Source organism: Phalangium opilio, unplaced genomic scaffold, assembly GCF_054372755.1.
Source record: "Phalangium opilio isolate 3A_F unplaced genomic scaffold, DU_Popi_V2 ptg000013l_1, whole genome shotgun sequence".
Classification (NCBI taxonomy): Eukaryota; Metazoa; Arthropoda; class Arachnida; order Opiliones; family Phalangiidae; genus Phalangium; species Phalangium opilio.
In genome coordinates this window covers 3,949,373-3,977,355 of record NW_028324148.1, presented here as the reverse complement: position 1 = coordinate 3,977,355, position 27,983 = coordinate 3,949,373, and the positions used below count along the sequence as shown (strand labels likewise).

Here is a 27,983-nt window from a genome sequence, read left to right as displayed (position 1 = left end):
GGTTTTCCCAACTTGTTATCAATAAAAGGTTGTATATCTTTATAAAATACGAATAATTTCACGTTGACACAAACTGTCTTATAGTTTAAAGGTCTACAGATTTTCAAATGAACCCATCATGCAATATTTTTATTAAGTTTCTTATAATAACTAGTTTGCCCAGAATAGCGCCAGCAAATTTCAAACCCTAGCGACGCTACTGCTTTCACGTATGGTCAGAGGCATCATTTCTGTAAGTAAATTTTATTATTTTGATTGAAGCACTTGTACTGTTTTTTAGAGATTTAATTTAAAAGCCTTTTTGCATTCAGCAGTAATAGACTGATACATCTGTTAAAATGAGAACTCCAATAAATTAGCTTTTCTTTAAGAAACACGATAAGTTTTATTCAAGGCGATAAGATAATAGAAGATATATTAGTACAGGGTATGTTTTAATGAAGCGGATATGATAAGAGTACAAACGTTAGCTTGAAAATAGTCTTAGTACGTCTTGAGTTAAGACTCTGTGAAGAATAAAAATCCTCTGTTGCTATGTCGCAGTTTAGTCAAGAAAATACCGAGCAATTTGATGGAATAGAAAAAATATTGAAAAGAAATCTGAAGGGAAAGGATTTGGAGACTGTTTGGTCTGTCATCTATGGAAAGGGCTCCTCGTACGTTTGTAGAAATTAAAATTTTACCTAGCGCATTGGTTATCTGTTAAATATCCGTTTTAATACCTCTTTTTCATTGAGAATTTGAGGGCTATCAAACTTAATAAAAACTACAAGTTCGTTTAATTTAGGGAAAAAGAAGTGCCATTAAAGGCTGAAACGCATGCGACGAAAAACGATTTTGAAGTGAAAAGTTACATTTTCGATGCCGAGAAGGAGCAACTCAGGTCTCCAAGAATAATCAAGGTTGGACTTATTCAAAATCAAATTGTATTACCTACAACGGCTAAAATTAGTGACCAACGTGATGCCATTCATCGACGTGTGGGCCAGATCGTGGAAGCGGCTGCGATGTGTGGAGTTAACGTCATATGCTTCCAAGAAGCATGGAGTAAGATCTTAAATTAAATAGCTAACCTGTTCACCATTGCTCTCATATTTTTTGAGAGTAGTGACCATATTAATACTAAACCAAGCCGCGGGCCTTCAATTCTTATAATATTCTTAACCATTTTTTACAATATTATGTCATCCAAGGTGACCATTGAAAATCCTTTAATATATTATTGGAAAAAGTAAATTTACTTTTGATTTGGACAAAATAATAGTAGGATTGCTATTGAAAACTTAGAAAAACATGGGCTATAATATATTAAAGTAATAAGACAAGCTTTACAAAAGATGTTCCATTTAATTTAATTTTCAAAACCATCAGAATCTAAACTAAAACTAAAATCAATAACCCAATGGAGCGCAAATCACAACTTCTAAAATACTAATAACTACAGTTATATATCCGTGTTTTTGGTGCCAACTGCATTAGGCCTAAAACTGGCATAGAAAAACTCCAAATATAACAAAAATAGGAAATATAGAAATATTATTGAAATTATAGGATCTTATCATAAAACGTGAAAAATGTAGGGAAAAATTTAAACTAAAGGAAATGTGGTCATCCTGGAACTTATAGACTATTTCATTATTGACATGTGTGAAGAGAAATTTACACGACGTTGGGGCATGGAAGAAGAAGGGTAATGGAACGGCGAGGTGAATAGGCAGACGGCTACGCGAAATGTAGGGTCACGTGGGAAAACTCTCCTCTCCTCTCGGCACTAGCTGTAACGCGATTACTGCTCTGCGCAATATTGGCGCGCAAGCCACAGAGAGAGGGATTCTTAGATCCGCTCTCTACCGCCAGTACTACTGATGCGACTGCGCGGAAGCTTTCAACGTTAGTGATAAACTCGGGAAGGAGGGAATGAAAAGGGGGAAGTTACGATTTTTTCTCTTTAACATTATAGGACCCTTCCATATACCCTTCTTCTTCCATGGTAGGGGTACGTCAAGAAGCACCGTAGGCAGTGCGAGTTGGCTAGCTTCCCGCGTGTACTGAACTCTGACTCCATCTGGTGTTGTCTCTTGGTAAATCGGAAGAGACCCCTACGCCTTTCGCGTTGGTTTTTCAACAAAAATTACAGGAATGGTCTCTCACACCTTACTTCTCCTATCCTCTCTCACATTAAACGTTAGCATGAGTGAATCATATACTACCTCCCTATAAGTTACTCAGTCACACTGGCCTAATGTATCCAGCATTTTCTTCCGAATAGTCGAGAGGAGGGTAGGTGGGTGAAAGTGATAGTAGACGGCGCCCTCTCTTAGGGCTTTGAAATTAATGTATCGAGAACTTAAAGTGACGATAGTTCCAAATGGTATTAACGGTTTTGGAGGTTTTGGTTTCTTTGCGTCACATTCATTCTTTTGCTTATTTAATAATAATTTGGGTTTCACAACAGGCTTCGTTAAAAATGGGTTGAGTCTTTCTTTAAGTTTATCTATTAGCTCTTTAGACGCATTATCAAAAGGTTGAGTAAGGTTTACGAGATAACTATTAAGTTGTTGTTTTTCTTATTTTTTGATAAAGTTTGGTTCTCTCGCCATAAATAGTTCCTGCCACTGAACGTTGCCTACCAAATAAAAATTCTTAATCCGTAGGCAACGCTCTGAATTTAAATGAGATTCTTTCATTTAGGCTTTGTCAAAAATATCCATAATTCTGCCATTTTAATGCGACAAAATAAAACTTGCGCCAATTACCCATTCAAATAATTTCAAAGATAAAATACGACTGTGAACCGTCCGCAAGCAATCACAACATTTCTAAAACGTCGTCTGCTTATACTAACTACCTTTCAGTTCAAAGTTTCATTGGTTGAGCCCCTTTTTTCGGTTTTTTACCGGAAATACGTAAGCGCCGAGAGTAGTGTTATTTTCTCTCACTGGGGGTCGCATATAGGTAACACTTTTTTGGCGGGAAGAAACCGCTGGATACATTAGGCCAGTGTGGCTGAGTAACTTGAGCTAGTATATGATTCACTCATGACGTTAGTTGTAAATTCCTACCTAAAACAACTGTTCCCTCCAACTGAAAACTATTTCATCCTTTCCATATATTTCCACACCATTTATTTTTGCTTGTGTCAACATCCATTTGCATAGCTCCAAAATATTTCACTAATGTAAAACCATATGACAGCTATGCCTTTTGCATTTTGCACAAGAGAAAAGTTTCCATGGTGCGAATTCGCAGAAAATGCCGAAACAGGACCTACAACTGTTTTTTGCAAAAGTGTGAGTAAACGAGAAATTTTTAAGATTGTCTAATCTTTTAAAAACTGTTTCTATAAATTTCAAATTAAAAATTAAAGGAAAAATCTAGTCAACCAGTACTTTTTATTTTATTTATAAATTAATTTATTTATTAATTTATTATTATTATTATTATTTCTTTTTGAGGAAACTGCCATTTTTAGGGTCCTTACAAAAAACTAACTTAAATCGTCAATTCCCAGCTAGCGAAACTTTACCAAATGGTGGTTGTATCGCCAATCTTAGAACGAGATGAAGAGCATGGTGACGTTCTATGGAATACTGCTGTTGTTATTTCAGATGATGGTGAAGTATTGGGTAAATCCCGGAAAAATCACATCCCAAGAGTAGGAGACTTCAATGAAGTAAGGATACTTGTACTTCGCCTGGCTTTGTGCCAAGCTAAAACACCCGACCCATTCCCTTTCGACTGGGAATGAAGAAATACATCAAGTAGTACTAATCAAATCCTATAATTTTTAGTCCACGTACTATGAAGAAAGCGAGTTGGGGCACCCCGTGTTTGAAACACGCTTCGGTAGGCTAATTTAAAACCATACAACTGGTTAGATTTTAAAATTTTATTTCGTTTTTAAGGTAAAATTGCAGTTAACATTTGTTACGGTAGACATCATCCTCAAAACTGGATGATGTACGGAATTAACGGAGCCGAGATAGTTTTTAATCCCTCAGCCACGGTGGATGGCCTTAGGTATAATACGACAGTGCAATGAAATAAAATTTCGATTATAAATATTGAAATTATTGTATCAGTGAACCAATGTGGCACATAGAAGCGAGGAATGCGGCTATTGCCAATAGCTATTTCACGTGTGCAATTAATAGAGTTGGAAAAGTAAGAATAAGTAAATGTTGCTTATTAAAGCTTTGTTTCAAATTATTTTTTATATCCTAAGAACATTCTCATTTCTCTTCTAGGAAACCTTTCCAAATGAATTTACTTCTGGAGATGGCAAACCCGGTAAATATTTTGTTTATGAACTAAAAATAAGAAATCAGATTAGATAATTTGGTCGCACTAAAACTTAGTATTAAGCAGAGCTGTGCTAATTTATTTGTTAGCTAATTAAATTTCTAATTAATTAGCAACATTTACTAATTGAAAATGGTAATTGAACTTTAATTACCTAGTGCTATTTGAGAAGTAATTCTAATCAATTAGTGTGAATAGGAAAGGTAATTATCTTATTAAAGTTTAATTCGATTTAGGATTAACTAATTAGCCAATTGGATTTTTAATTTAGTAAAAACTAAAAATCGAGGAATTAACTCTCGATTCATCTATTTGAATTTGAAAACGGCCTTATTATATCGATGAGGAAACCTTAGTGCTACCATTAATGGTCTTAGGTGCTACCCTAAATATTTCAGCTCTTCAAAACATGAGAGAATACTAGTACTAGTAGAAAATTTCGTAAATCGTAACTGTCCCGTTTTGAAATTACGACTGTTTTTCCTACTCGAATGTATAGCAGTGCCCATGGATTTACTACTCAGAGTCCATTATAGGAAAATGAAGAAATGAGACAAATTTTAACATGACGGAAGGCTCGAGGCTTGTCTCATTTTTCGTTAATAATTCACGGCTTCCGTACCCGTTTTTCAATGGCATTAAAACATTAAACTTTGCATTACCAAAGTACTAAATCCATGGGCACTTTTAAACTTTTATGTTTACTTATGGTTTCTTTTTTTCCTTAATTAGACAAGTAATTAATTAGAAATTAGTAATTCTAATTAATTAGTTTGATAAATAAATGGCTAATTTTTAATTGAATTTAATTAGTTTCTATGTCTAATTGCTAATTGGATAATTAATTAGTTCATAAATATTTATCTAATTGCTAATTCTAATTCAAATAGTAGTCAGCTAATTAGTACAGCTTTGGTATTAAGGTAGATGAAGACTAGCAAATGCTGATATTCCCGTGTAGAAAATCAGGTATAAAAGAACACCCATAGTAGTAAAGAGGCAATCTATGCCAAGGACTTCAATATATTTCAGTATTACCACCGAGATACTCTTCGAATGCTGTTCCATTAGTGAAGGCAGAGAGCGATAATGAATAAGCACTATCATTAAATGTCCATAACCCTCGAAATACCCAGATGTAATGGTTATATTCCCTACATTTTCTGTTTTCGGAAAAATATTTCCCCTCCATTCAAAGTAGTATTGATCAATCAAAGGGTTCCCACATACACTGTTCCTTCTTGTCACTACAAATGGCCCTGGGGAGGTGTGGAAGAAGGTTTGGGCGAAGCTTTCTCGCTTCGAAGGTATACCTACAATATACAAGTTTTGCACCTATTCAAAAAAAAACAAAGCTGGGAAAAAAAAGTTTACCTCTCCGAGTGGAGAGGACTATCACTGCCCACGCATTTACCTGAATATGCAACTATTTCTCATTATTGATAAAGAACTTCGTTTGCGTTTTGATTGATACAGGAAAGAGGCAAAAAGCTTGATTGCATCTCTGACTCGATGTGGTGATTGTTCAGACTTCAGAGGTTCCAAGCTAACGACTAAGCTTCGGTTCTTACAGCTTGCCCTGGAGTTTATATCTTAAGATTAGCCATTTCTATACCCGGAAAACCGATCATATTCTGAGGTCCAATTCAAGGTCATATTAGAAGACATTGCTCTCCTATACAGTATTTACGAAATGGATTCCTGTGGGCGCTTACATAACCTGTCGGTGAGCCACTTGTGCCTTTAGCTAGTGCTTTACATTCTCTGTTGGTGGTCGCACTTTTCGGCATTTACAGAACAACTCTCCGAATAGGGGCGATTATCTCCTAAGTCCCGTATAGCGTCTACAATTATAAAGGCATGGGGTGAAACTGTAGCTTCCATCCCCTGGGCTGTAGGCTTGGGGGAATCATGAGGGTGCCAAGGGAAAGCAGGTGATCTGCCCGATACAGAGAGTTGCCAACCCTTTTTTCCTCGAAGGCGTCTAAAAGCCTCTAAACGATATAGAAGGCAGAGTTTTAGCCCCAATTCTTTACAGCGAAGAGGCTTACTGGGCCATTACGTAGTTCCTTGCCCACTCAAATGGCCAGAGTCAAAGTGTTTGGATACGCTTGGCACTGTCCACGATAGAGGTACCCCTACGGTGTCCGTCAGCTCCAGCCCTGGCTCTCACTCGGATGTTCCTTCGAGGTAGGTCTCGAACGACACGCCTGTAACAGCCGGAACCAGCTCAAGGGTGTTGTTACCAACTCCACCTAATGTTTATAAAGTACATTTAATTATGGGTATTGGATTGTTGAAATCTCATACGTCGTATGAAGAAAATATCGTATATAATGACTGTGGTTAAGAAGAAATCCAACTCGGCTAAAAGTTGCTGATATTTCACTTTATTCGTGTTTCCAATTTTGCGATTTATACAGGGTGTTTCTGAAAAGTCCATCACAAATTAAGGGGCGTGTTTATGGGACCAAACTGAGCGGAAAGTACCAAAGAACATGGGGTGTACAACATTTTGTTACGGAGATATGGCCTTCCAAACATTCGCCCCTAAAACAAGGAAATATCCAAAAATGAGGAGTAACACTTAAGACCGACTAACCAGCTTGTTTAAAATTACTAGACAATTTCAATAGCCTTTAATCGAACAATTGATTTCTACCTTTACTAATCAGAAGCGTATAAATGAGTAGAAGTATGCCTACGGTGGTAATGTAAAATTAATCCCAAGTGACATGATGTTTCAAGATCTTCCCAGCACCAAGTAAAATGGTTCTGATTGAAGGGACTTTTATTAGCACAGCGTAAACAACGTTATTTTCAGGAATTAGTCCAAATGTCCACGGGCGGCATTACAAAAACGAGGCAGTCTTTCGAATGATACTTGGACATGTTGGAAGATCCCTGGCTTGTTCCTGTTATCTCAAACCGTAAAAAGCTACGCAAATCTTCATCATCACGGACAACACTCTTGTACGTTAGGTATGACCTTGAGAAAACCTAAAAGGACATCTCGAATGTATTTGAAAAACCCATCTCCAATTAAGGGGCGTGTTGTTTGTTTCCAACAGAGTAAACTCGCCCAGAGAACAATTACAATGCAGAGCCACGTTTCGGCGTTAATGGCCCACAAAGGTGGTCCCAAAAACAAGAACAAACTTTAATTTGTTTCGTTCAGTAAGTGTTTCATGTGTCATAGATAAAACGCCATGATTAATGCACGAAGAAAATGAATTTATTGACAAGTTTTAACATTTAATTGCAACTAGTTACAAAAATTGTTCAAAGTGTTCACCACCCGCGTTAAGGCACACATTAGCACGTCTTACAAATGATTCCCTTAAACGTTGAAAAATGCCTGGAGTTTCGCGAATTGTTTGACAGCCGTGAATTATTCGTCGACGTAGCTCTTCAACATCGGGCACTTCAGTCTGATAAACTAAGTCTTTCAGGTGGCCCCAAAGAAAGAAATCACAAGGGTTCAGATCGGGTGATCGAGCAGGCCACTCCACAGGTCCACCTCGACCTAACCACCGCAAAGGGAAGGTCGCGTTAAGATAATTTCGGACCGCGATGCTGAAATGTGGTGGTGCACCATCGTGCATGAACCACATTCTGTTTACCAAACCTAAGGGTACGTCTTCGAGTAGTTCCGGTAAATCGTCCCGTAAGAACTGCAAGTAAGCCACACCGTTTAACCTGGGCTCTAGGAAATTTGGCCCAATTAAATTGTTACCCACAATACCACACCACACGTTTAAACTGAATTGTACTTGGTGACTTCTAACGCAAGTTGCGTGGGGGTTTAGCTGGGACCATTGATGTTTATTATGTAAGTTAATAATACCATCCCGTGAAAAGTTAGCTTCGTCAGTAACCAACAAATCCCGTGGGAAATCGATATCGTTTACTTTAGCCAGAAACCACTGACAAAACGCCGTGCGTCGTGGGTAGTCCGCTGGATTCAAACCTTGAACTTTTTGAACATGGAAAGGATGAAACCGGTGGCTTCTGAGGATTTTCCACACGAGCGTGTGGTTTACGCCTAATCGGCGACCAACTTGGCGGGTACTTGATTCAGGCTCGTCCTCGAAAATGGTGAGAACTTCGTCTTCTACGGCCTCTGGGATGGCTCTCGCTCTAGGTTGAGGTCCAGCCGGTTGGATTCGTCCATCTTGCCTCAAACGTCTGTCCACAGCCTCGAACGTCAGTCGATTTGGTAGTCGCCTATGCGGAAATCTTTCCTGATACAAGCGTACAGCTGCAGCGGCATTCCCCTCGGCTAGTCCATACATTAGGTGCATATCCGCATATTCGGCATTTGTGAAGAAAGGCATTGTAACAGACTTCGTTGAATTATGAGTTTAATAAAACAAACACATGTACGTGAAACCTCTTTTATTCCTTTCTTAAAAAACATAGTGCTCTGTTTTAGTGCTCTGTTTTTTAAGAATAGGCGAAGTTCTCACTATTTTCGAGGACGATCCAAAAACAAGCAGCCGCCAATTGGTTTGCTGATTAAGAAAAAACCACACGCAACTTGCGTTAGAATTCACAAAGTACAATTCAGCTTAAACGTGTGGTGTAGTATTGTGGGTGACAATTTAATTGGGCCATATTTCCTAGAGCCCAGGTTAAACGGTGTGGCTTACTTGTAGTTCTTACGGGACGATTTACCAGAACTACTCGAAGACGTACCCTTAGGTTTAATAAACAGAATGTGGTTCATGCACGATGGTGCACCACCACATTTCAGCATCGCGGTCCGAAAACTTGTCAATAACATTTTCTTTGTGCATTAATCATGGCGTTTTATCTATGACACATGAAATACTTACTGAACGAAACAAATTAAAGTTTGTTCTTTTGTTTGGGACCACCTTTGTGGGCCATTAACGCCGAAACGTGGCTCTGCATTGTAATTGTTCTCTGGGCGAGTTTACTCTGTTGGAAACAAACAACACGCCCCTTAATTGGAGATGGGTTTTTTAAATACATTCGAGATGTCCTTTTAGGTTTTCTCAAGGTCATACCTAACGTACAAGAGTGTTGTCCGTGATGATGAAGATTTGCGTAGCTTTTTACGGTTTGAGATAACAGGAACAAGCCAGGGATCTTCCAACATGTCCAAGTATCATTCGAAAGACTGCCTCGTTTTTGTAATGCCGCCCGTGGACATTTGGACTAATTCCTGAAAATAACGTTGTTTACGCTGTGCTAATAAAAGTCCCTTCAATCAGATTCATTTTACTTGGTGCTGGGAAGATCTTGAAACATCATGTCACTTGGGATTAATTTTACATTACCACCGTAGGCATACTTCTACTCATTTATACGCTTCTGATTAGTAAAGGTAGAAATCAATTGTTCGATTAAAGGCTATTGAAATTGTCTAGTAATTTTAAACAAGCTGGTTAGTCGGTCTTAAGTGTTACTCCTCATTTTTGGATATTTCCTTGTTTTAGGGGCGAATGTTTGGAAGGCCATATCTCCGTAACAAAATGTTGTACACCCCATGTTCTTTGGTACTTTCCGCTCAGTTTGGTCCCATAAACACGCTCCTTAATTTGTGATGGACTTTTCAGAAACACCCTGTATAATACAATTTTGCAAACCGTGCCCGCATTAACCAGCATTTAGTCGAAAGTGTGAAACAAACAGTGAAGGAATTATTTAATAGGATATGGCATATACATTAGTTCCAAACAAAGTGGATAATTCAGAAATTAGTTACAAGTTATGATGATTAAACCTCATCTTAATACTTTATAATGTGAAGGAATAATCGATAAACATTTGGTTGTGCAAGGGGTTTAAAGATATCAATGAAGGTATTTCTGGAAAATTAGCATATATTATATGGCACGCTATGTGTTTCACAAGGAATGAAAATGATTTAATAAACATTTAGGTTAAAGTGTTTCGTTTCGGAATTTTCTACCCTGAAGAAAATAATCGATAACGTCGGAAACCTAGTTTTTGGGCTTTAGTTTTCCGTTACTGATTATATTGTCAAGTTCGAAAATGGCACCCTCCATGTCGAATTTAGCGCGAGGTTTGATTAAAAATGTGTTTGATGAGACAATGTAAATTTTGTTAACAATAAGTTGGTCGGAGGTGCAATTCTTATAATTACAAAGAAACATTGATAAAAAATTACTTTTTCAAGCACCCTTTAATGATTTTTTTGCGAGCAACTAATGATAGTTCGTTACTCCGAAAGGAAGCTCTTTATACTAAAGTTTCATTAAATCGTTTTCCAGTGATGGGCGCTCTCATCTCCTACTCATAATTTTGAGTAATTTCTGAGTAAAGGAGAGGGCTTTTTTGAGCTTGTGATATGAGCAGGAGAGGAGAGGTAGTAAAATTTGAAATTGGAGGTGAGTTTGAGATGAGAGGTGGTTTTTCAACCTCCACGAGTAACTTTTGTGGTGAGATATTTTATTTTCCAAACTCGGATAGATAACCTAGTATTGAGAGCAATTTTTTGGATCATGAGGAAAGTAGTTGGATGTGAGATATGATTTTTCGGTAGTCCATGAGTGGAGTGATAGGTGAGAGGCTGTGTTTGGGCATTTTTTTTCTTGAAGTGAGTGTATGATGTAAGTTTTTGGTTTTCCATGGAATGAGTGGTTGATATGAAATAGGTTTTTTAATGTGATATGAAATGAGTGGTTGATGAGAAGTTCTTATACTCGATGAAAGGAGTGGTTGACGAGATGTCGTTATACTTGATGATAGAAGTGCATGGTGAGATACTGGATGAAAGTAGTGGTTGATGGGAGACATATTTTGGGCAGTAGGTAAAAAATACTACAACTGAAAAATAGAAAAGAGAAACTTTGCACCGCCTGAAATTTAAATGAGTTACTTTCAAAGGCGAAACCCTACTATCTCAACCATAATAAAGGTTTATTTAATTATGTTGTGGCTGTCAGTTTTTTTTTTCAGCTAAACGGAAATTACGGGATAACGTGTTTTGAGTTTGTACTTTTGATAAATTTTGAGATTATCTTTGAAGCAACTTATGTTATTTATAGGGGTTCGAAGCATTTAAAACACGCGTTAATAAGATAAGCTTTAGTATTCTAAGAGAGCGGTAGATTAAAGACTACTGGTAATGAAGCTAGATTACCGATGGACGCGCAACGCCCTAATACGTTTTCTTTCCAATGATTCTAAACAATTTTAAATAATATTAAGACTGAATTAGAAGATATTAATAAAAACTGCCTTTGTAGACAAAAAAGGGAAAGTGTAAAAGATAAGTATAGAAAATTAATTGCCTGAAGTACAGATATTCAAATTTTTCTTTTTGAGGAAATGATTATAAATCTTCAATTATCTGAAAAAGTTCTTATCCTACTTTTTTTCCCCTAAATTTCATTTGCCCAAAAAATTTAAACACAGTATTTTTCTAGTAGTTCTAGAAAATAAGTCACCTTCAAGAATTTTAAAGGGATACAATGTTCTACTTTATACTTTGCTTATGGAAGATTCAAATACTCAGATATCTGAAAAAATGTAGCTTTTTTAAAGTTTTATATTATAAAATTGGAAATATTGATATGGTATATATATCAGTTTAAATTTTATATTTTAAAATTGGAAATATTATTAAGCGGAAAATAACATAGGCATTTTCATTGTGATTTCACTATTAGTGTCGAAAAAATCTGTAGATTGATCGTGATATCTTGAGAGCTACACAACACGTAAAGTTTTAAAACTTCGAAAACTTTACAATTAACGAAAACGTTTTTCTGCCCATTTTATTCCCCTTATTGGGCCGAATTTTCAACCTAATTTTAAATGTTTGAGAGGCCGAATTTTCAACCTAATTGTAAATGTTTGAGAGAAAATAAAATGCAAGCGTGCTTCTTTTTTAAAATTATGCATATCTTTCATGTTAAATTATATTTACTGAAGTAAATTTGGTGAAAAAAATTAAGATAAGAATTTTATCAAATAATTGATGTTTATAATCATGTTTTCAAAATGGAAAATTTGAATATCTGTTACTCCAGGCAATTAATTTTCTACACTTATCTTTTACACTTTCCCGTCTTTGTCAAAAATGACATTTTTTATTAATAATGTTTGACTTCACCTCTTTTAATTTTGCCTTTCATTATTTTTTATCTGATTAGCTTTGATTAAACTCTATTAGATACTCACTGAGAACAAGTACTTTGCGCCTTATTTTATAGCATTGGTGCATAAACGAACCCCAAATTCTCATATATAAAAACAAAAAGTACACTTCATTGAAGCTTGCTCGAGCCATGTAATATAATAAAACACCCTTTTACAATGAGATAAGTGCTAATTTAAAAATGAGATGAGCGCTAAAAATAAAATGATGTGAGATTGAAGAAATAGTTTTGAGTTCAAAACTAAGACTTCATGAGTGTTAAATGAGACGAGTGAAAAATACCAGATGACATTGCAGGTGCTTAAAATGAGATGATATACAAAACCCGGGATAAACTCACCGAGAGATATACCTACTAGAAAAAAAAAACTGAAAGGAGAGGAGGAGAGGAGAGCCAAACTAAGGCTCTGATTTGAGGGCTGCCATGAAATGAGAGAAAATGTATATAACTGAAAGGAGAGGACTCAAAAATGAGCTTTCAATAATACTGACGAACAGTAGTGCGCTTGATATTTGGTTTCATTTTATAAAATAAAAGAGGTGAGCCATAGAGGAGAGGTTTCTATAGAAAAGAGCCATTTTGTTCACGTGAGATGAGATGGAATTGTATTTTAATTTGATAAAATAAGGAGAGGAGAGGTTTAAAAATATTTCACCATCTTATGAGATGGGAGAGGAGAGCGGCACTTTGGTCAATATTTAAAAAAAGGTGTGAGTGGGAGAGGGAAGAAAAATATCAAAAATGCCCATCACTGTCGTTTTCACTCCTCATGCTAGCGCTTCTAGAAACCCGTTGAATATAAAAGGCATTACGCGTATTTAATAATTTTCGGTGTATTATAAAAAGAGATGTCATTAAAAGATACCAAAGCTGTAAATATAATGTAACTATAACATAAGGCTGAGAGTGGTGGTCCAAGTATTACGGATCCAATAATATACAAAATATACTCTATAATAGAGCGATGTGTGTTTTTGATAACTATAAATGCATGCTGATACATTGCCACCCCTATTATATAGCCTTTAATTATTAAAATTGGTTGGGGAACGTTAATGGGAAAAAGAACGTCACAAATCAAAGCTGGAAAACCAAGGAGAAACCCAAAAATACTAATAGAAAATAAAAAGTACATAATATTTTCGGATACTGAAAAGTACGAGCTTCTTAGCATAAGATATAACACTCCTTTATAACATCTAATACGATTGTCTACAAAATCAAACAACGCAGAAGGTCCTTGCTCAATGACGTTACCCTCGACAAATCCATACGTGTACTTTTCACGACGCATTAACATGCCAAATGCCAAGTCTTCTATTAGTGACGGTCCAGCTTCTACGTCGAATGAAACTCGTTTTTCCGCGTCAACTCTAGCCACTAGGAACACGTTTCTGAAAAAAGGCGAGTACGGACGCTTATTTAAATGAGAGAAAAATCTGAGGTCTCCGTATTCGTAAATTATTGTATTTTCCAAAACTTCAGCTAGAAACCCATGAGCTCGGCAATCAACAAGGCCATGGCCGAAGCAGTGTTCGTTTTGCTCGATGAAATTTGCTACGCCTTTGATAGCGTTGTCTGTGAGAATCGTGTCTTCGTCCAAGTGGACGATCCAGTCATGGTCGTTTAAGGTGTTGACGCCGTCTTCCAAGCAATACTGCAAGTTGCGGGCTTTGAAAAGGGTTCCCTTCTTCGTTCGGTAATCCGAAGGCACCAACACCTCCGAAACCTGGGATATTCCATCCTTGTTCAATTCCTCGATGTGTTTTTCAGTTACAATTTCGTATCTGAATTTTTGGAGCTTCATGCTTTGTATTACTTTCATATTAATTCGAAGGTTTCTCAAGATCAATTTTGGAAATTTTCCTTTGGTGACAATCCTGAAACAAATCGTTGGTAATTTTTCGACGTTTGCCTTTAATTCAACGTCGTCCGGAAAACAGTCGTATAGAAGTAATCCCAAGGAAGTCGTTAACTCGGAAACCGTTCAGCATCATGAACCGGTTTATTGACCGGTTTTTTGCTTTCTTTTTCGAGCCGAACTTAGCAGATTACACTTCGTCGTTGCTAACAATTTCCCATAGTTTTGAATTTGCCGCCAGTTTAAAACCTCAGAAAAGCGACATCTAGCGCCATTTGTGAAATCCTAACTGCCACTCCCCTTTTATTCCTATCGCAAGGCCTAGTATTAGAGAAGGCAGTGTCGTAGGAAAGAACCTCCCCTTACGCGGAGAAAAATAATTCGGTAACGCGGCTCCTTCTGATCCTTCCGCCTAAAGAACCGATTTACCAGGTACCTAAATTAAGGAACTACTATAAAGACTGCATAGGGTGTCTAAAATATTCTTTAGGTAAAACTATTAACAATACCATAAGTGAGTGAGTGAAGGGCTCTAGCATTGATAGTAGATCCTGGCACTAGTGAACAAATTTGAGGATTTTATGCCGCTTCCCACGCGCCTACACTACTGAGAAAAAAAATTGGTCGAGTTCCAAAAACATTTCCTATCCCCTTCCCCTCAACCTAAAGCGGCCGAACACGAACGCGGCTCCTTGAATCTAGTTCGGCCGTCTACCACCGCGAGCGTCTCACGTTTTGGAGGGAAAATTCAGAAACCGCTACTAGAGGGCCAACCGTTCTTGTGTTATCAAGAATATTCACTTTCGCCGAGTGAAGAATTTGGTTAGCTCAGTACTTCTGGTCTCATCTCACTTCTGACAATACCAAAGATAATTTAAGAGTAAGGCACGAAAATCTTATAAATCTGGGTAGCTTTTGCTTGGACTATTTAAGACGCCGTGCATATGTTTTTTAACGAGGTATTTTTTCTGTTCTCGCCGTTACGGCAAGCCCGGCCGCCGGCGGCTCGAGATGCGCCGCTCGGCCTCAGCCGTTGATACCTAGCCAAGGCTAAGCGTAGTTTTCGAGTCTAAATTTATTCACAGAGCTATTTTTCTGTTGAAATTTAAAGAAATTCTTAAAATATTTAGTTGAAGTAATGTCCCGAAAAACTTCGAAACTTGAGCTTCAAAATGTTGAATATTTTATAACGACTACCGAAAGATACCGCAAATTAGCCTCACGAGCTTCCCCGTTAGGTTGACGGCGAGATCGAGTCGAGGTTTGATGCTAAAAAATAGTACTGTAGCCGTCGACGATTGTTCTGGCATTAAAGAGGTTGTCTTCAGAAAAGCGCTTATGATTGGTTGAAAGTTTTTTTTGTTCATCTGCTTAGTCTTTACTTCGGGAATGTCATGAAATCAATGGCCAAAGCTATGGAAAAGTGGGACTTACGTACTTTATGTGTGAAGCATAATCCGCTTTTGCTTATACTTGTTAGTCATTCACCACTTTTGTAGAGTAAAATCAAACACAAAGAATAAGAATTTGAAGTAAAATAATGTACATTTAATTGTAAATTAATGTATTTCACCGTTAAACATAACATATATTTAGTATTAATTTTCGACTCTATTTCAAGGGAAAAAAGTTAACTTTAATTATATTTCCTAAATTAGTAGATTTGTAAATGAAAATAATATATTAAAATAAATAATAATATTAAGAGAAATAACACAAAAACGAGTTTTATTTGTAGATAGATACAACATCCTATATTTCAGAATGTAATTTGAATAAACTAAAAAACATTTTGTGAAAGCCTCAGTTGTTATCCAAGATAATATGTTTTTTAACTGTTTTTGTTACGTTTGAAAGAGATGAAAACTTTAATTGAAATGGAACTTTAACAAGAAATTTAAAGGGTTGAGGTCCTTTTAATAACTATAAATATTTGCTGATAAAACGCCACACCCATTAATAAACCTTTAACAATTTATTTTTGGTGGAAGACATACTTTCGGAAAATTAAACTATTAAAAATACATTTTGAAATCGATACCTTTCACTTACCATATTGAAGAATTTCAGTTTTAAGAGTACAGTTTAATTGTTTCGTTTCAAAAATATAAGCCTCTGCAGTTAGGCCTAACGACTAGAAAGGCTTGACTTTAATACTTAACGTTTTAGGGCGATATCCCTTTTCACAAATAAACGAGTTTAACCGGAAGTTTTAACCTATTTAACACCGATACCAATACATCAACAACACCTGACATTTAGTTGATGGAACTTCTACTTTGAATGAAACGAATAGCTTATTTGGGAAGTAAATGTAAATATTCTGGTAACAAATGAAAGGTGTAACGTCATTTATGCCGAAGAATGCAAAATAATGCGACCCATATTCATGCCAAGATAGTCTCTTCGTGAAGCCCGAATTGTCTAGTGATCCTTTTTTTTTTAATCGCTAAAAAATCAGTATATATTTAAAACCTTTAGCCACTTCATTTCCGCAAATTTTACAACCGGAAGTAGAAGCAAGACATCCGGGTTTTATAATTCCTATGAAGCTACACGAGGTGGGGTGGCTTAGCGGTTTGTGCTTTCGCCTCGCAGCTAGAGGATCTTGGGTTCGATCCCGGACTGTGGCACCGGGTGAAAATCTGGGAAAAAATCCTACTGCGTAGAGTTTGCAAGTTTTCCCCCCGCTTGTTAAAAGGGGTTTTCCTCCGCGGTCTAGCCCTGTTTCTCCTGTATGTTAGCTGTTGCGTAGGGGATAGCCTCCACCCCTTGTAAACGAGCCACAGGCTTAGTGTTGAAATCATTTCATAGACAAAGCTTATATTATTATTATTATTATTATTATTATTATTATTATTATTATTATTATTATTATTACAAACATGGTTTCAGGCATTTCCTTACGATTGTCAACATGGCTTTCAAAGGGGTAGAAGTGTTGCTACCAATCATGCGGCTTTTATGGATTATGTTGCCCCTGTTGTAGAAAGCCGTGGCCAGGTAGACGATCTTTACCTTGACTTGGCCAAGGCTTTCGACCGGGTCTCACATAATCTACTACTTTCAAAACTAAGATACCTTGGTGTGGACGGTATGGTATTAGGGTGGATAGGTGACTATCTTTCGAATCGCGAAAACATTATTAAATGCAATGGAAAAGTTACTACTTCTCATTATACGGTAACTTGTGGAGTACCGCAGGGTTCATCACTAGGACCGCTCCTATTTAACATCTACGCGTATGACTTGCAGTTCGCTATTACGCAGGCTAGGTTGTTTCAGTTTGCGGATGACATTAAAATATGTAGATCTATAGATTCCCTTGCTGACAGCTTGCGGTTACAGGGCGAGTTAGACATTATCTCTGTATGGTGTGATACCAACAACATACCTATCAACCCCACAAAATCGGTGTATGTAAGCTATACGAGAAGGGTTTGCCGCGAAGTACTCTCTAAGTATAAAATTAACAATTTAAACATCCCACAGACAGCAGTTGTAAAGGACCTAGGAGTTATATTTGATAGGACACTTCTTTTCAGAGAACATATCCATTTCACAGTCAGTCGTACTCGTCGTACTTTAGCGGTTATTTTAAAACTATCTCGTTCACTTCACTCACTAAAACATTTCAGATTATTATATCTTAGTTTAGTTCGATCTCGAGTTTTATACGGATGCTTAACGTGGAGCGGTTGTAGTCACTATCTTCGTGATAAAATGGAGGGTGTGCAAAGAAAGTTTATTGAATTCTGCCATACGTATTTCCTAACAGACCAAGAATATGTTTATGCTTCCCTATTAGAACATTTAGGTTTAAATTCTTTGGAGTACATCTGGAACCTTGAAGATGTGAAATTTGTCCATAGGTTACTTAATGGTGTTTTCGCATCACCAACCTTACTATCCCAACTTGCCTTTTTTGTGCCCACTACCCTAAGACGGACTACCACTTTTTACCCTTCAAGAACAAAATTAAACCCTATACTACGTATGCAGAAAACCTGCAATGACCTCCAGGACAAATTTGACATTTTCTCTGCAAAATTGAAAGATATAAAGTAAAAAAGTAACCCAACTAACATTCTTCCTCAGTTTTGGCTTATTCTTGTTTATAATTGGCAAACAGTGTTAATGGTCAATAATTATGACAATACTCTCTGATTTGTATATGATATCAGTATGACAATACCCTCTGAATTGTATATAGTGTAATTATGACAATACCCTCTGAATTGTATATAGTGTATTTAACGGTTCTTTTTAAGATATATTTGTTGTTATGTATGTACTATGAATACCGGTTGATATTTTCTGTGAATAAGTGTGTGTTATCTCGTGAGCTGTAGTAGCTTTTATTATACACAATAAACCAAATTTTCATTTCATTTCATTTCATTATTATTATTATTATTATTATTATTATTATTATTATTATTATTATTTTGTGTGTGTGTGTGTGTGGGCCCTGCTACGCCAAAAAGAAGCGTATCAAGAAGTGTGTTAACAAGATTCGCAAGCAGCTTTCAGCTCCCACTGTGAAAGAAAGTATAGGGTGGTAGCTTGTAATTCCGAACACTTTTTTAAAATCGATTGAAACATGACACACGTATAATGTTATGAGAAATATTTGATATTGTACCAAATAGCTTGAACATTTGCGCTACTTTTGAGCCTATTTTGAGCCAAAATTACCGGTAACTTGTGGAGAAATATCTATTTCCCCATTTCTAGTAGTGGCGTCCAATTCCGAACTGATGTCTTGTAATTCCGACGTAGGGGGTTTCAATTCCGACCCCCCGCTTCCAATTTCTGACCCCCCGTTTCTAATTGCCGACCCCCCGCTTCTAATTTCCGAACCCCCGCTTCTAATTTCCGACCCCCCGCTTCTAATTTCCGAACCCCCGCTTCTAATTACCGAACCTGCTTACAGGGTTGGCAAAAATCCGGATAATTTGAATAAAATCCAGACCAGTGGTTTTTATTGGATTAAACCGGATTTTTTAAAAACACGAGTTATTTTAGGGTTTTTTGAAGGCAAAGTACTTCTGTGTAGCTCTTATTTTAGTTTTGGGGCACTTCCCGACCCCTAGCCCCGATTCCAATGTAAAATAGTCTGCTAGTTTAACTGATAAAATGTTTCATGAAATCAATTTATTTCCTGAGTGCACGAGCCTAACACTAGCGCGGCTCCAGTGGATCCCTTACAAGGGGACTTTCCTTCTAAACTCCGGGTTTGGCTTGGCAAAGGCTAGTGGGCGGGATTTATACATGCACGTACAAATTCCGCCCACAAATGCCTCTAGCTTTCCCAAGCCAAAACTGGAGTTCGTAAGGAAAGTCAAGTTGTCCACTGGAACCAACGCTATGCTTTAAGTTCGAGTAATACTGGAAAAATATTGTAAGCTGTAACTGGACAGTAACCGGTAACATAACTATTAGTTTTATCATTTATAATAAATAATCTTTAGTTGTCGCGTCATATATTTTTCCCTTGTTTCTGGTTGTATTTTAATTATTTTTATGGCACAAAATAGATTTTTCCCCATTCATAATTAAGCCGGATATTTTACGTGGTTTTTTAACACCACCACCTGTAATGTGGTATAACTATGGTGAAATAAACTTCAGCGCCTATCTCATTTGTATGCTAAATTGGGATTATCTAAAACTGAAATATTTTTTTCATTAGGTGAATCGGGATAAAATTCCCTAACCAAGGCTTAAGTTTTGGGACGTTAATTCTATAATAAATTTCGCTTTCAAGTTTTAAATCTCTCGTAGGTTAATAGGATAAAAAAGATTATTAATAAATGCAACAGCGATTTACATTACCTTGATCGTCATATTCCATATTCAAGTAGGTATAAACCTTTAGCGACCCGTTTATGCAAAAGTTTGAAACGCGCGAACGCAAATTTTCAAACTTGGCGCGAGATTGAACCGTTATTTTTTTTTATCGCGGAATAGTGTACGAGTACGAGTGACGGCGCCGCGGCGGGGAGGGAAGGAAACAGGGACTTTACGCTAGCCGGGTTAAACTAAAGTTGTCTGCTTGAAAAGCCCGGGAAAACGTATCGCCGTATTATCGAGGATAACTAATCTGTTAAACCATGTCGTTTAATAGCGTTAAATTTAATTTTACTGTCGATAATTTATGATTAATGGAGTGTTGTTTCGAGTGGTCGGAATTAGCTGCTCGCAAAGGTTTTTATAAATATTCTTTTATTAATTTAATTTTGAGCCAAAATTTCGTTACGAATGCTTATTTTGTGGGGGAAAACTTGACGTTTTGGCTGAAATTGAGTTTATTTGCCTCTGATTTATCTGAAGAAAATGAAACCTTATTTTCGGAGGCATCAGGGTCGGCATTCCCTTTAATTGACATTAAATTAAATTCGCAAATTAGGTACATTTTTATTTCGTGTCACATCGTTCCCTGACTTTTAGATATGGATTTGAAATGATGTTTTTCGGATAGACAATGAATCAAGGCATAATTTAAGCCTATTTTTCACGGTCTAAAGCCTCGCAAGTAAAAGAAAAATCAATTTAAAAAAACTGTTCGGAATTAGAAGCGTTCGGAATTACAAGCCACCACCCTACAGGAGTTTTCTTGATTTCGAGTATACGAAAAACAGTTTGTCCGAACTCAGAAATATACGCTTCGAGCACTTGGTAGTATTGGGAAAGAAATAATGTGTGCACTGTTAAATAATTCAGTTGTGGCAATCCTCGAGTTTAGACCTTTAGGCTTATTCTATTTCCATTGTTACGGTTTCGATGGAGAGCTATGTCAAAGCCTATTTATTTGAAAGTGTATCTGGGTGCACGGCAGTGCACCCTCCAAGTTGTCGTGCACTACCAGCAATCCTTTACCCGAAACATTTCAGCCTCATTTTAACCCCCTCTTAACTCGGTACTGGGGAATAGTACACCACTCATATTTGCACCTCAAGGGCACAGTGTTAATCCTAGGAAGTCCTCCAACTTCCAGCTTTCTAACTCATTTGGTTTCTGTGATAATCCTATGTGAAAATGACACATTATGAGACTGACTGACTGACTTACTGACTGACTGACACATCATCAAAACCTCTAGGGCATTTCCGGTGGTGCTAGAATGATGAAATTTGGCATACTTGTACCACTAAGCATACAAGCAAAGGGAAAAGTCCCAAAAGCGGGAGTTTCCCCCTTTTAGCCCCTGAAATGGGGGTTTAAAATTAGAGTCATCATCTAAACCTCTAGGGCACTTCCGGTGTTGCGGGAATGATAAAATTTGGCATACAAGTAGGACTTAGCATACAAAGAAAGGAAAAAGTCCCAAAAGCGGGAATTTTCCCCTGTTAGCCCCTGAAATGGGGGTTTTATAATTTATATCCCCTCGTAATAGGACATTATAATTCAATTTTTTCGTCTTTAAATATTAATATTTTTTACTAATATGATTCTTTCGTATTATTGCAAAACTTATGTTTTTTACATAATGTTTTAGTAATTAAATTTTTTACTCATTTCCTTTTCATTTCGTCTGAAATGGTTCTAAGCGTGTTTTGATTCATTTAGTTTTTCTTAAATCTATTCTGTTGATTAAAAGTGTTACTTGCCACAATATTGTGTTCTTCGAATAGAAATACGGTTAACAATTATCACAGCCTGAGAAAAAAAAAAGAAAGTTGAATGCAAAAAAGTTGAAAAAGGCAAAGCCAAGTAAAACTCTTGGAAAGAACAAATAATAATCTAAAAGTACAAATGTTTATTTCACTTCATAATCCTACTTCTATAAATCTACAAGAACATGCACGTACAAAAAGGAGTGAAATCTCACCAAAAACATCTCTGTAAAAATATGCCAAGTTGTTTGGCCGTAAAAAGAAGTGAGATCTAAAATACGGCCAAGTTATTATCTCCAGGTGAACCAACATTTTATTCGACTTAAAACTTCTCAAGAATGTTTTTCTGACTTGGCCATTAGCATTCCAAACTTGCATCCTTCTTCTTTGCACCCGTGAAGGTTAATAACGGAAATTACAAGTTTAACCACAAAAGCTTATCAAGAATATTTAACCAATTAGATTTAATATTTTAATTTCGATCCATATCTGGAATTAAACGAATCCTTGATATGCAAATGGCCAAGTCAGAAAAACATTCTTGAGAAGTTTTAAGTCGAATAAAATGTTGGTTCACCTGGAGATAATAACTTGGCCGTATTTTAGATCTCACTTCTTTTTACGGCCAAACAACTTGGCATATTTTTACAGAGATGTTTTTGGTGAGATATAATATACCGGAATATTTTTCTTTGAACTCCGGTGTTTTGGGTTGGCGAGTATGATGGCGAAAGCTGGCACAGTTGCTAAAATGAGAGATTGATTTTCAGGCGGAAATGGCACTGTTTATGAAATTGAAGACTTAATTAGGGTTGCCCTTGAAATGTTTTCCTGGCTAGAGTTGCAATAGCTTTTTAGCTAAGAAAGTGAATACTCTTTTACGTTCATGATCTGTTAGTGTGTGCCACGTTTGTGCTTTATGTGAGGAGATTGGATACTGTATACACGAAAAGACATTTAATAAATGAGTGAATGAGATTTTATGCATAATTCAACCGTTATAAGGGACTGGCAAACTTACGACTTTGTACTAGAAAATTCGTTGGACGAACAAGTTATGGAAATGTTTGGTTAAACATTCAAACTGGTCTTTGGTTGCAAGGTTAAACCGAGTAGTGAATGACTAGCAAAAATTGAAATTATACCTCATCCGTTGATCCACATCGTATATTACTCCCCCAGGGCCCCATTATAAAAATTGGGGTTTATTATAAATAGGATTGTGGGAACATTACACCAAAATATTGATAGCTTGACAACCAACTTGTAAAATGGCCGCCTGTAATGCAATGTATATGCATAATATTCGTCGAAAATTCTGAAATTTTAAACATTATTATGGCATTGTGTGAGCCTCATACTAAAATGTTGAACGCGTACTGCTTATAGTTTCGGCACTATCCTTATTAAATGCTAACGTAGAACTCTAAATTATTTTACAAACCTTTTTAAAATCACTATATAATTATGAACATAATAAACACCGAATAATAGCTGTTTGCAAGACTAAACTGTACAGTATACGTTATGATAAAAATGGCCACCGGAAAATTATTACCCTAAAACATTATTTAAAGCTATATTACTGAGCATGTTGAATAGGGGGGAATCATGATCGCGTACGCATCCCCATTATCAAATGTGAATGAGACGGAAAGTATGACAATGGCCATAGTTTTTTTAACACAGGCTGTGTTAAAAAACGCGGACATCAAAGTTTCGCCAATAACTGAGAGTCTTATCCATTTTGAAGAGCTGAAATATGTTACCAACGAAAATATTTAATTTTTTACTAGTCTATGATGGATTTGACGGTATTATAATGTTGATGTTGTGGAATAAATGCCAGAATTTTGGTGATTTTATTTTTCGTATTTAAATATACCTAAACTAAATTTTTCTGCAACTTATTTTGGGTTACGAATCATTTTATGAGAAACAAATCAAAGTGCATTTTTTGGTCGTCTTGTGGCATTTTATTTTTAAACTGGAGATTAAAGTTTGTATTTTAAATATTACAGGTCACAAAGAGTTTGGACACTTTTATGGTGAGTAAATTAAAAAGCACAGTTACTAAAGTGCAGCGAACAGAGCTTTCCTTCTCCCTCAAAATAAGACTAGGTACAAAGGAATGGTTTTAGGTCTATAATTATAATGCTTACGTGAAGAAGCCTTATTTCTAATTTTCGGCCCATATGTAAAAAGTTATTTACTTCATGTAACTTTCAGGGAATGGAAGAGAAAAAGACACAAATTACAAGTGTTTAGCTTCTTTTTCTATAAAAATGTGTTCTAAAAACGTTTCTAGAACCGAAGTACAATGGGTTATATGGCTTAGTCTGTGTCAAAAATGTCCCATTACATTTTTCCTAAGGGCCTCCGTTTACAAGTTGTGTTTCGAGTGTTTAAAGCTTTGTCCACATTGAACTCGCGTTCGCGTGTTCGCGCCTTCGTCTATTCGCGTCTTCGTAACAGATCACGAAAAACATTTGCACTTCTATTCTGATACACGCAAAAATTTTGCTTTTCCCATTCTGAGAGCCAATAAATTTTGAGCAATCATTTCGCCATCTGCCCTTCTCCATCGACGTTGTCCAACGAGAAAAACGAAACTAATCGCCCCAACCTTCCTCTCGTCTGTGATTGGTGCTTTTCTCGCGAAGGCGCGAAATTCTTGGCCTTGTCACAAGAAATTTGTACCTTCGCGAGGTGAGGACGCAAAGTAGCGAAAACCCAATGTGGACAGTAGCGCGATCTTGCAAAGAAGCATAGTGAAGATGCGAACTCGCAAAATGTGTCAGTCTGGACAGGCCTTTAGGTATGATAGCTTAATTAAATTGGCATTTCCTTTCAGATTCTAAAATAAAGTTAAGGGAGGATGAAGTGGAAACTCAAGTTATTTTTATCGATTCTTCTACATAATATAAGATCAGTCTGGGTAGTGAAACACCCAGGAAATATTTCCGAGTAATTTTAAAATTAAAATGAGGTTGAGGTTTAACGGATAATATGAAATAAGGACCTCTGACCAATCGCGTAACGCCCTGCCTTCTTGTTAACAAAATTCTCGTGGTACGCTCCTTGCCAAATGAAATTTATCACCTGATTTGATAAAATTTGCGAGCGATGTGATAATCGTGGCGCAAGATGTAGAGCGTCAAACTAGAATTTTGTTAACAGGAGGGCAGAGCGTTATGCGATTGCAGTCAGAGGTCCTTATTACAAAATCCAAACAAAAAACCCTCCTTATACATTAAGAGCAGTATGAAGTCTTATCTCCTAGAATTAACCATAAAATTTGAGCCTAATTTTAATTTCCTGAATGTTTCACTATACAGACTGGTATAAAATCACATGATTTTCCACTTCATCATTTTCCACTTGAATCATAACTTAATTGTTAATGGTGGCTCTGACGGCTAAGGGTCATTGAGCATTTTTACCATAAAAGTAACTGTATTTCTGTCCTTGCGCCATTTTTGGACCACCTTGTATATTGACTTTTTATGGAATGTGCTGCCAGTTATTAGCAAATTATCACATATCAAAAGTCCGTTGCACTTCAGTCTAGAAATCACCGAAATCCACATACAATTATATGGTTTCAATATTTTTTCTATTGATAGGTTCTACCTACGTTGCATCACCAGACGGAAGCCGAACACCAGTACAGTGATTTAATATTAATTACAAAAGTCCCTGCCTAGCAATTAAGTTTGCATATCACTTAAGCTTTGAATTCATTAGAGTGTATTCTCCAATTCTGTCGTGTTTGTTGCTTGGCCCAAAGAGTTAACTGCTTATTATATTCCCCGAACCACAGCTGCTAATACGAAAATTTTTACGTGACATCAATGGGAATATGAATGCAGCGGTGTCTATTGCTACAACTTACATTTAAAGTGACAAAATGAACAAGAATCCAATTCCTTTCAAAACTTTTCTGATGTTTGAGAGAGGGCTATGCTGGACTACTCCTCGTACGTTTCTACATTTCTTCCTACTTCAGTAGCGTCGCTAGGGTTTGAAACTTGGTAGGGAGGGGGGGGGGGCTAAATCTTGGCAAACTATTCGAAAGTTATTATAAGAACAATATAAAAAATTGCATAATGGGTTCATTGGAAAATGTGTAGACCTTTAAATTTATCCGCAAATTTGTGTCAACGTGAAATTATTCGTATTTTAAAGATAAAGCCTACGGAAGCGATTACGAAGGATTAGGTTTATTTTTAGTTTTGGTTAATTTAAGTCCACACTAATGGGACTCCCTTCAAAAGAACATGAAACATTTTACTTGTCTCCATCTGTTTTTTCTTGAAAAATTTGCTGTTTGATATTGAAATTATTTTATATATTGCTACTGAATTTAAGGTTGCTAACAGCAGTTTTTTGGTAGGGTTTACGGATTATTTTTTTTTGGGGGGGGGGCTAAGATTGGAATTTGGGGATTCTATAGTTCTCCCCATAAATGGCCTAGCGACGCCACTGCCCCACTTTTTCCCTCTCCAATGACGTCATTGAGAGGTATTAGTTATTACACTGGACGTGTCTGGGTGTGTCTGTCACCGCGTTCGCACTTGGCAAATCGGAGACAATGTGTCCGCGGAAAGCAATATAGGCTTCTACTCCATTATCACCGTTAGGGTTAAGAAATACGCGGCGATGGGCTAGGGTTACGAGAAACGCCTAGCCCCCCCCCCAATGGCAAGGCTTCACGCAATTGCGGGTTTTCTTATCATTTAATGTGAATCAATCGCCTTATATACCCAAAATTTTTTGAATAGGTATACGCTTGAGTTCGAACGTCAACAATATGATTAAAATTATTTTAGGAATAAAGCTTCTCAAAACTATTTAACTAAAATGAAGGTAGATTAATGACGATTAAAATAATTAATATCAATTATATGTATTTAATTGTTTAAGAAAACCCTGTTAATCTGGTCTCGACTCGGAGAGGTTTATTTTGGTTTACCAACTTTTTGAAAGGGGGTGTGTGTGGTCGAACATGTGGCCAGGAGCACAAGCGAATAAAATTCTAGGTCAAAACGTTCAGACCTAGTGTTCATGGCGGCAACTAGTCTGAATTATGAATTTGAGTTAACTTTTACCTTTCGTTACTCCATATATATGAAACTTCTGACACGTGCTATTGTCTGCTATCAGGAGTTCATAATAACACCCCTTCGCGATTTTTACCATTAGCTCTATGGCCATTTTCGTACTTCCCCCGAAGGGGGGTTCTTATGAACTCCTGCTGCTGTATTGTGTTAAATGTTTTCAACTCTGTTTATAACTGCTTTTTCACAATAAAACAATCCCTCACGTACTAAAGCAATTCCATTGGCTTATGACATAAATCTTAATTGAACATCGCTAAGTTAGCACAAATCTTTCTAATTTAAAACAGGGACTAAGTCGTATACGAGATGGACTTTTAGTGGCTGAGGTGGATTTGAACCTTTGTCGTCAAATGAGAGACAAATGGGGATTCAGAGTATGTCTATTTCTTTACATAAACACTCGTGTATTTAAAAAAGACAGTTTGTGGTAAATAGTTTGTAACCATTTTCCTCTAACAATTTTAGATGACTCAGCGTATAAGTCTTTATGCTGAAGCTCTATCGAAAGCCAAGAGTACGAATTACAAGAGACAAATTATCAAAAATACAGTTCTGTAGAAGTGGTAATGTTTTAATGTGAAATTGAATGGCATTAAAGATAATAAATGCTTCCCCGAAATATAAAGTTCATAAACACACTATTAAAACTGAATCCTTTGCGTTACATTAAATGATTAGAGAAAGTTCGGTAGTGAGGGGGAGTGAACTGTGTCTCCCCAACGTTGGGGGCAGCTTTGTAGAGAGAATACTATTTTTCCCTGGAAAGTAAATGATAGAGGGTTATGACCTTGCCATATATAGGAAAGAAATTACTCAATACTCTAGATGCAGATGCAGATGTTTGACATAGAGGGACAATTTTATTCTGATACTTAATAGACGACAATAGCTTTGCCGAAGTAAAAAGTTCAGAAACACACAT

The 27,983-nt window shown here is 36.7% G+C and overlaps 1 protein-coding gene and 1 long non-coding RNA gene across 2 annotated transcripts; both read left to right on the top strand.

Moving 5' to 3' along the window:
* Positions 1-499: 499 nt before the first annotated feature.
* On the top strand, positions 500-27,713 carry LOC149707857 (beta-ureidopropionase-like). The gene is made up of 12 exons (XM_089864123.1): positions 500-656; positions 788-1,047; positions 3,196-3,290; positions 3,512-3,673; positions 3,792-3,846; positions 3,906-4,020; positions 4,083-4,164; positions 4,248-4,290; positions 23,960-23,986; positions 25,565-25,605; positions 27,349-27,435; positions 27,527-27,713. The coding sequence occupies exons 1-12, from the start codon at positions 535-537 to the stop codon at positions 27,617-27,619; spliced, it is 1,182 nt and encodes a 393-aa protein (XP_089720249.1). The 5' UTR covers positions 500-534; the 3' UTR covers positions 27,620-27,713.
* Positions 4,313-7,508, top strand: LOC149707858 (uncharacterized). The gene is made up of 3 exons (XR_016380589.1): positions 4,313-6,028; positions 6,341-7,275; positions 7,374-7,508. It is a non-coding gene; the product is annotated as an uncharacterized LOC149707858 (long non-coding RNA).
* Positions 27,714-27,983: the final 270 nt, after the last annotated feature.

Bases quoted from the DNA above. Each gene is read 5' to 3' on its own strand.
- LOC149707857 (XM_089864123.1), top strand. From the start codon at position 535: ATGTCGCAGTTTAGTCAAGAAAATACCGAGCAATTTGATGGAATAGAA. The intron at 657-787 runs GTACGTTTGTAG...CGTTTAATTTAG, and splicing joins ATCTATGGAAAGGGCTCCTC to GGAAAAAGAAGTGCCATTAA. The intron at 4,021-4,082 runs GTATAATACGAC...TTATTGTATCAG, and splicing joins GCCACGGTGGATGGCCTTAG to TGAACCAATGTGGCACATAG.